Source organism: Lampetra fluviatilis, chromosome 69, assembly GCF_964198595.1.
Source record: "Lampetra fluviatilis chromosome 69, kcLamFluv1.1, whole genome shotgun sequence".
In the NCBI taxonomy this organism is placed as follows: Eukaryota; Metazoa; Chordata; class Hyperoartia; order Petromyzontiformes; family Petromyzontidae; genus Lampetra; species Lampetra fluviatilis.
Window position 1 is genome coordinate 3,278,782 of NC_136343.1, and position 9,494 is coordinate 3,288,275.

Sequence of the window (9,494 nt, forward strand, 5' to 3'; positions counted from 1 at the left end):
TGATTGATTTACAGTCATGATTTCATTATTTTTATTTCATTTTGACCATCTCTATTTTAATTCATACAGTAATTTTTGGTTAATTCTAGATTTGAAGCTTTCGTGACTGCAATGATTCATATTCTCAGGTTTTTTCGGTAAAGTCACGTAGGTAAAAACATTAAAATTAATGAAAGTAAAATAAAACAAAATAAAATTCACGACGTTTCAGGGGCAACACAAGTCTCCGTCATCAGGTGGGACCGTCACAGCCGAATTAGCTGCATCAAGTGAAGCAATGATTCAAGATGTAATCCCTTATAAGCAAGTTGAAGGGAGGTGGAGAGGGGGGGGGGAGAGCTTATCAGGCTGTGGTAGCCAATGAATGGAAACGTATCGGGAGGGAGGAGGAGCGGTGATCAAAGACTGCACGCAGTGCTCAACACAATGAATGGAGACGTGTCGGGACGGAGGGCGAGCGGCGATCAAAGACTGCACGCAGTGCTCAACACAATGAATGGAGACGCGCCGGGACGGAGGGCGAGCGGTGATCAAAGACATCACGTAGTGCTCAACACAATGAATGGAAACGTGGCGAGCGGTGATCAAAGAACAATGAAGAGATTACTGTTAAACACTGTGGATGTTAACACTCGGTGAAGTAAATTAAAATAGTGCCTGTCAGATAAGATGGTCCAAAAAGTGTAATTAAGTCTTTTTTTTTTGGAAAGATGTTATTAACCACGCAAAAAAGACTTAATTACACTTTTTGGACCATCTTATCTGACAGGCACTATTTTAATTTACTTCACCGAGTGTTAACATCCACAGTGTTTAACAGTAATCTCTTCATTGTTCTTTGATCACCGCTCGCCACGTTTCCATTCATTGTGTTGAGCACTACGTGATGTCTTTGATCACCGCTCGCCCTCCGTCCCGGCGCGTCTCCATTCATTGTGTTGAGCACTGCGTGCAGTCTTTGATCGCCGCTCGCCCTCCGTCCCGACACGTCTCCATTCATTGTGTTGAGCACTGCGTGCAGTCTTTGATCACCGCTCCTCCTCCCTCCCGATACGTTTCCATTCATTGGCTACCACAGCCTGATAAGCTCTCCCCCCCCCCTCTCCACCTCCCTTCAACTTGCTTATAAGGGATTACATCTTGAATCATTGCTTCACTTGATGCAGCTAATTCGGCTGTGACGGTCCCACCTGATGACGGAGACTTGTGTTGCCTCCGAAACGTCGTGAATTTTATTTTGTTTTGTTTTATTTTACTTTCATTAATTTTAATGTTTTTACCTACGTGACTTTACCGAAAAAACCTGAGAATATGAATTTTTGGTTACTTTACTTTATCCTCAATGCAACATTGCGAAAATGCAATTTGAGTTTTCATTAGGCTTGGGCAAGACACGTCGTGGCTAAAAGGGATAATAGCAAGTGGACAGAACTTGGGATGGAATGTCAACCGAAGGAGAAAACACGCCTGAGAGAATAACCACCACAGAGATGAAGCAATGAGATCATCTCATGCGCATGAGTAATGGTGACAATATTGGGGAAAATATTGGGGAACCTTTTCTCCCAGCAGTCGATTGAGCATGTCTGATGATGATGCTGAACATTGGCATGTAATGTACATGCATTGTAAATAATCAAATCTGACGTGCATTGTTTATTTGTCAAGAGCAAAATAAATTTCAGTTGATGAATATATTTTACGTGCCTACTCAACGCTTTGGGTAGTTGCTAGATTTGTGGGTAAGACACGAGGTTGCCATTTATTAATTTGAAAAAAATAGGTTTGGCATTTATTAATTATCAATAATTCTGACATGACACATACATCGTGAGTGTGAAAAAGGATAATTGACAGTATTTGATTATTATACAGGTGTAATGCGGGCGTGAGCGACCTTCCGGATGTGACGTCACGGGGAGGCGGAGCCAGGTGACGTGGGTGAAAGGTTGGGGTCCTTAAGTGGGTAAACCGGAAAGAGAAGTCAGTCGGGGTGTGAATGGAAAAGAGTGGGGCCGCGCGGGCGAACGTGAGGAGGGGGCACCGTTGGCCAGCGGGAGCCAACCCCGGAGAATAGCAGGGAGCTAAAGGGTGGTGAGAAGCTGCGGAGAGTACAGCCAGGAAGGCTGTGTGTTAGAGGCAGCGGTGTGGCTGCAGAGAGTCGCAGGAGCAGGAAGGCTGTGTGTTAGAGGCAGCGGTGTGGCTGCAGAGAGTCGCAGGAGCAGGAAGGCTGTGTGTCGGAGGCAGCGGTGTGGCTGCAGAGAGTCGCAAGAGCGACGAAGAGAGAGAGAGAGAGACAGCACGAGGCTGTCAGCGCTGCGGAGTAAGCAAGAGGGAGAAGAGCAGCAGCGGGTACAGCCAGGGGGGCTGAGAGTGAGTAACAGCAGCGGAGCTGCTGTGGGGGCTACAGGAGCGACAGAGGCCAACAGAGGGGCTGCTGGTGGAGAAGAGAGAGACATCGGAGTCAGCACTGTGGGGACTGAGCAAAGAGGAGACAGCCGTGTGGGTAATACAGTACGGACCAAATAAAGGACACTGAGCCAGAGATCGTGGTCAAGTCTTTTATTACACTGGTGCCAGAAGTGAAACGGCATGTCGAAGCAAGTGAGGAAGAAGATTACTCCGCCGCCAGCATCAGCTTCATCGTCCGACGACGACGAATTCCCTCCAACCATGGATCCTGCTGGGGTGGTGGAGGAGAGCTCTGCTGAAGCGAGCATGGGGACGGGTGTGGAAGATGTCGGCGCGATGGCGGGGCCGTCAACATCATCGGACGCTGATCAGAGATGGCAACAGATGGCGGTGCAACTGGAGGCACTCAAGGACGTCCTGGCGCAGCTATGTCAACTCGTCACGCCGAGGACGACGGAGGAAGCTGAAGGTGCTCCACGGGCCGCCACGTTGCCTGCCCTGCCGCCGCCATTAGCCACGCGGCAAGAAGCCGCCATCTTGCGCGTCCCGCGGCGCCAAACCGCCATCTTGGACACGCCGCGGGCCGACGCCTTTTTGAATTTGCCTCCAGAACAACCAACAATTGAAGAGAACGTGAAGAGGAGTCGGAGTCGCCACCTCACCACAGTTAAGGAATTCTCCATCGGGGGCGATTGGAGCGCTTTCGCCTGCCGATTCTTGGCGGCGGTACGTTCAGCAAGATGGACCGATGCTGAGGCCTTGGAAGTGTTGCCGACTCTACTGGACGACGAATCGGTTCGATTTTTCCGTTCCATAACGGCCGATAAGAAGAAGACTTTATGCGGAGTTTTTGAAGAAATGGCCGACGCTTATGAGCCACCTGACGATGCGCATCGGCGATTCGCTCAACGACAACGAGCACCCGAGGAATCGCCCGAGACGCCACAGGACCTGCTCGAGCCTCTCATATTAGGCAAAATGCTGGAGCTGTCTCGGGATCTGGGGATCCCCATGCCTGTGTGTGGGCATGAGAAGCTCACTTCCCGGGCGGCAGCAAAGTGTCTGGATGTGCAGTTTAATCTCCGTCGCTGGAAGCAAGTGGCGGCATGGACGGGTGGGCCCGTCAAGGAAGGAGGCGCGATGGGGTGGGACCCCACAAAGGCGGTCTATGTGCCGGATGAGCGGGGTCCTCGGGAGCTGACGGCCGCCTCCTCTCCATGGTCGGGACGCGGAGGCCCGGGGCCGCGCGCTACGCCATCGGAACGGGGCCGTCGGGATGCAAGGCCTGCGCTTCGGCGCAACGATGCCGATTGCTTCCGCTGCGGCCGTAGGGGCCATTACGCCAAGGATTGCTGGGCCCGCTTCCCGGGTCCGCCGCAGTGGGAGGTTTCAGTACCGGACAAGCCGCCCAAAGACCCTCCGAAACAGGCATGTCGGCACACACCAGACACCCGGCAAGGCTTTGCACCTCACCCATCACCTTCGTTGCGCGACCCTATTGTTGTTATTCATGATAGGCCATCGACGGGGCCTTGTCGCTCGGTGACGCAGTGGCGCAAATTGGCACGGAGAGTTGTCGCGGCCGCTACGGGTTCGTCCACTGTACCGGGGTCTATACAAGGGGTGGACGTGCGCATTTTGGTCGACTCCGGAGCGTCTGCGACTATTATATCGGATGTCATTTTCCATCTGTTGGGCATCCCGCCGGGGGCTGTGCGCCCAGTTTATGGGTCGTGCGTCGCTGCGAACGGGGGTAGCATGGGTATCGTGGGCCAGGTGGATGCTAAGATTTCTATTGGGGATGTGTCGGCTTCGGGTGTTGTGTTAATATCAAGATCTTTGGCGGTTCCTTGCTTATTAGGCACCGATTTTTTGGCTAAAATGCCCATTTTGATCAAAATCAATGAGAATTGTATTGAATTGCCGGGTGGCCGTCAAATATCGTTTCTGCCGTCGCCCTGGGGGCGACCTGCTTCGGCCGTACAGGTGCAGGCGCTGTCCGTAGCATCTGTGGACATCCCACCTGGTTCACAGATGTTTATACCCTTGCGGTATCGGAAGCCCCTGCCTAATCGTCTGGGAGCAGTAGGGGTCTTGTTGTCGCCATCCGCCACGATAACAACAGGATTGGCGTTAGTTGGGGCACAGACCATTGTCCGGCCGGATCAATTACCGTTTTTACAGGTGCTTAACGCGGGGGTGGAAAACATCCGTGTTCCGGCCGGTACGGTTGTGGCACATGCCACTACGGCGTTTGCGACGCACAATTGTCCGCATAGCCGGGGAGTGGTCGCTGGTGTTTCCGAGCCGAGGGGTTCCGATAATCGTTGGATTGCTAACTTATGTGACGAAAATTCTTCCCTGTCCGTGGAGCAACGTGATGCGCTGCGTAAATTGTTGTTGATGTATTCGGATGTGTTCAGCTCCGATGATTTGGATCTGGGCCGCACATCGTTGCTTTCCCATCACATTGAGACGGGCGACGCTGCCCCTATTCGATTAAATTCGCATCGGATGAGTCCTGCGGAGCGAGAACACATTCGGGGGGCAGTAGAAGGCATGTTGGCTGCGGACATCATATCGCCATCTAACAGCCCATGGGGCGCTCCTGTGGTCTTGGTTAAGAAAAAGGATGGCAACTTGCGATTTTGTGTTGATTTCCGGAAATTGAATAAGATATTGGTGGCAGATGCGTACCCCCTGCCGCGTATGGACGACTCCCTTGACGCATTGTCGGGGGCTAAGTTCTTTTCCACACTGGACCTCTCTTCGGGATTTTGGCAGCTTCCCCTTGACGAGTCCTCACGGGAGAAAACCGCTTTCCGTACGCCGCAGGGGTTATTTCAATTTAACTGCCTCCCGATGGGATTGAATGCGGCCCCTGCCACATTTCAAAGATTGATGGAGCTCGTTTTGACGGGGTTGCAGTGGGAGACGTGTCTTATATATTTGGACGATATCATTGTCTTCAGCCGCACATTTGACGAACATTTAACACGGCTGGAGACAGTGTTCACGAGGATGCGCTCTGCGAATTTAAAATTTAAACCAAAGAAATGCCACCTACTGCAACGGTCCGTCCGTTATCTGGGGCACATTGTGAGTGCTGAGGGGGTGTCCACGGATCCGGAAAAGACGGCGTGTGTCCGGGATTGGCCGACTCCGGCCACCGTGGGGGATGTTCGGCGGTTTTTGGGATTTGCCTCATTACCGAAGATTTGTGCCGGGGTTTGCGATGATTGCGAGGCCCTTGCATCTCCTTACGGGTAAAGGACGGAAGTTTGTTTGGGGACAGCCGGAAGAGGCGGCCTTTCGGAGTCTGCGTGATCTATTGGCAACGGCCCCAACATTGGATTATCCCGATTTTGATCGCCCATTCATTCTTGATACGGACGCGAGTGACACAGCTATTGGGGCGGTGTTATCACAGTCTAAAGGGGGTGTAGAGCGCGTCGTGGCGTATGGTAGCCGAGTCTTGTCTCCTGCGGAAACTCGCTACTGTGTCACTCGTAGAGAACTTTTGGCGGTTGTTTTTTTCCTACGGCAATTTCGACCGTACCTTTACGGTCGTTCCTTTGTTGTGCGAACGGATCATGCGGCCTTGCAATATGCACTTAAAATGGACCAGCCATCCGGACAGTGGGCACGTTGGTTGGACACGCTACAGGAATTTTCCTTCCAAATTCAACATCGGAAGGGGGTGCGCCATGCGAACGCTGACGCACTTTCCAGATTACCGCGGCGAGCCCCTTGCAAATGTGAGTCGGGGACGCATAGGTGTTCGCCGATTCTGAACCCCCCTCAGCCGCTTACGTTGGCCGTCGAGAAGTCGGATACTCCGATGGAACCGGGACCGACTGACGGGGTTTTGAATCTGCCGCGGTCTGTCTGGATTCGGGAACAGATGATGGATGAGTCGTTGTTGTCCATGCGGAAGCGGTCTACGAGGGACAATGGGAGTCCGAGTTCGGCTGTGGGGCCGCGAACCGCTCTCCGAGATGGTCTGCTTATGTGGCGAGAAGGGGTCCAGGAAAGCTGGCGTGTGGTGGTACCGACGTCCTTGCGATTCGAGTTGATTAGGACTCTCCATTGTGAGACACTCTTACATTTAGGGGTGCAGAAGACTTTGTTGACGTTGCAACGTCATTATTTTTGGCACGGCATGGCGACAGATGTCGTAGGGCACGTGCGCGCGTGCCCTGAGTGCGCCCGACGTAAGCCGCCTAAACATCCTTACGTGCCGCCTCTCCAGTCGATTCAGGTGTCTCGAGTCAATGAATTGGTGGCACTGGACATATTAGGACCCTTCCCACCATCGGCGAGGGGAAATAAATATTTGCTGGTAGGGGTTGAGTATCTCTCCCGTTGGCCGATGGCCTGGCCGTTGCCCGATCAGTCGGCCGCAGCCATCACCGACGCCTTTTTGTTTGGGTATATTATGGACAAGGGGGCGCCTGAGAGACTCCTCACGGACCAGGGCCGAAATTTCTCTTCTAAATTATTGGCGGAAGTGTGCGCGGGCCTTGGGACTAAGAAAATACGGACATCCCCATACCATCCGCAGACGGATGGTATGGTTGAGCGGCTGAACAGGACATTGTCTGCCATGCTTTGCCATACTGTGAGTGAACAGCAATCAGATTGGGATCTGCACATCCCCGGAGTGCTTTCGGCGTACAGGATGACGCCTCATGCGGCTACAGGGTATTCGCCGTTTTACCTTATGTATGGTCGGGAAAACGTGCCTCCGGTGGATGTGCAATTGGGTACTGGGGTGAAGGGACCTCGTAAACCACTCCCTGAATACATTCAGGACACGGTTCGCCGGGTCACGGAGGCGCGGGAAAATGCCCGCGTGGCTACGGCCAAAGCCCAGGCCCGGAACGAGCGGTATGCTCGGCGGTCCGAGGGGGAGTGCCCCTGGAAGGTTGGTGACCTGGCCTGGCTCCATTGCCCGCAGGTGCGGCCGGGGACCTCTCCTAAATTGCACAAACCTTGGCATGGTCCTGTGCGCCTCATTGAGGTTCCCAATCCACAGTCGGCGCGCGTTCAGATTGGTTCTCGCCGTTGGTTTGTTCATACGTCGCGGTTGAAACCATATGTTGCTCCCCTACGTGATGCGTCATCTCCCAATGTTGCCTTGCCGGGGTCTGTTGCTGCCGACTCTCCCCTGCCTGCGTCCACTGATCTTGCTCGAGCGCCTGTCGTACCTCTGCCAGACAGGTCGGCCGTGACACCGAGGGGGACGAGGGGCCCTGCTCGGAGGGCGCCTGCCAGGTCTGCGGGACCTTCGAGCCCTGCAGCCCTTCCGACCCCGCCGCAGGCACATTCAAAGGACACGGCCAAGACTGATTCTTCGGGAACACGGGACGTTGGTGGACTTCCAACCGCAACAGGAGAATTACCCCCTGTCATTCATCGAGTTCCATCGCGTTCCCGTTCTGCGAGCGGGCCGCCGACCATCCAGGACGGGCCGGCGACCCGCACACGCTCTAAATCACTTACGTTTCGTTGATTGTATGTTGTGTTGTTGTTCTTGTTCTTACCCTTGTATTTATTGCATGCTTTCTGTACGTCCGTGATGTTACTTGTTGTTATTGTTCTGTTGTTATATTGCATGCTTGGTGTCCTTTAGCGCGGAAGGTCGGTTCACCGCATTACGCTTTGGTATTGTTCAGCCGAGGTCGGCTGGGTTTTTTCTACGGGGGAGGGTGGTGTAATGCGGGCGTGAGCGACCTTCCGGATGTGACGTCACGGGGAGGCGGAGCCAGGTGACGTGGGTGAAAGGTTGGGGTCCTTAAGTGGGTAAACCGGAAAGAGAAGTCAGTCGGGGTGTGAATGGAAAAGAGTGGGGCCGCGCGGGCGAACGTGAGGAGGGGGCACCGTTGGCCAGCGGGAGCCAACCCCGGAGAATAGCAGGGAGCTAAAGGGTGGTGAGAAGCTGTGGAGAGTACAGCCAGGAAGGCTGTGTGTTAGAGGCAGCGGTGTGGCTGCAGAGAGTCGCAGGAGCAGGAAGGCTGTGTGTTAGAGGCAGCGGTGTGGCTGCAGAGAGTCGCAGGAGCAGGAAGGCTGTGTGTCGGAGGCAGCGGTGTGGCTGCAGAGAGTCGCAGGAGCGACGAAGAGAGAGAGAGAGAGACAGCACGAGGCTGTCAGCGCTGCGGAGTAAGCAAGAGGGAGAAGAGCAGCAGCGGGTACAGCCAGGGGGGCTGAGAGTGAGTAACAGCAGCGGAGCTGCTGTGGGGGCTACAGGAGCGACAGAGGCCAACAGAGGGGCTGCTGGTGGAGAAGAGAGAGACATCGGAGTCAGCACTGTGGGGACTGAGCAAAGAGGAGACAGCCGTGTGGGTAATACAGTACGGACCAAATAAAGGACACTGAGCCAGAGATCGTGGTCAAGTCTTTTATTACACAGGTATAATTGACAGTATTTGAATATTATACAGGGAGGAACAACAGGTTCCACACTGCCCACCAGGGATTATTTGGCTGTCTGTCGTGCATATTTGTCTGTCATGCACTCTGTGCAGTTCAGTGACTGTGACTGTCTTGGCATATTGCAGTTTGCCTGACTGCAAAAGTTTTCTGGCGCGATCGCCGACGTTCAGTGCAACCATCGGCGGTGTGGAGATAGTGGGGATGTTCGCATCCATCGGCGACGTCTGGCCACAGTACAGCGGCGGGCGCACAATAAAGGACGAGACGCCCGAAGAGCGTGCTGCCCGACTGATGCGCGCGCGTCTCGTTGGCTGCCCGACGTGCCGCGCCCCAGACGCCCGAAGAGCGTGCTGTCCGACTGGAGCGCGCACGCGTCGCGAAGGCTGAGAAGCGACGCGTCAGCGTCGATACTGAGGACACCATGCTGGCGTCTCTGGCCGAGATCGCTCTGGCTGAGCAGGACCCTAGTGAGGAGACTGTCAGGTTCCTGGCGAAGTCGCAAAATTTTGCGAAGGATCTGCGTCTGGCGCTGCTGTACTTCCACCTGTGCGCAAACCATCCTGACGCCTTTGTCTTCAACGATGAGAGCCTGCGTGGGCCTAACGGACCCGCGACGCCTGCCCTCTGCCCCAGGGGCAGACTTTTGC

General features: G+C 54.2%; 1 protein-coding gene across 1 annotated transcript; it reads left to right on the top strand.

The window, feature by feature from the left end:
- Positions 1–954: 954 nt before the first annotated feature.
- LOC144952714 (uncharacterized) lies at positions 955–8,921 on the top strand. The gene is made up of 2 exons (XM_078883206.1): positions 955–3,840; positions 7,636–8,921. The coding sequence occupies exons 1-2, from the start codon at positions 2,593–2,595 to the stop codon at positions 7,762–7,764; spliced, it is 1,377 nt and encodes a 458-aa protein (XP_078739332.1). The 5' UTR covers positions 955–2,592; the 3' UTR covers positions 7,765–8,921.
- The last annotated feature ends 573 nt before the right edge of the window (positions 8,922–9,494 follow it).

Coding starts and splice junctions, on each gene's coding strand:
- LOC144952714 (XM_078883206.1), top strand. CDS start 2,593: ATGTCGAAGCAAGTGAGGAAGAAGATTACTCCGCCGCCAGCATCAGCT. Junction 3,841..7,635: donor CCAAAGACCCTCCGAAACAG/GCATGTCGGCAC, acceptor TCTGCCAGACAG/GTCGGCCGTGACACCGAGGG.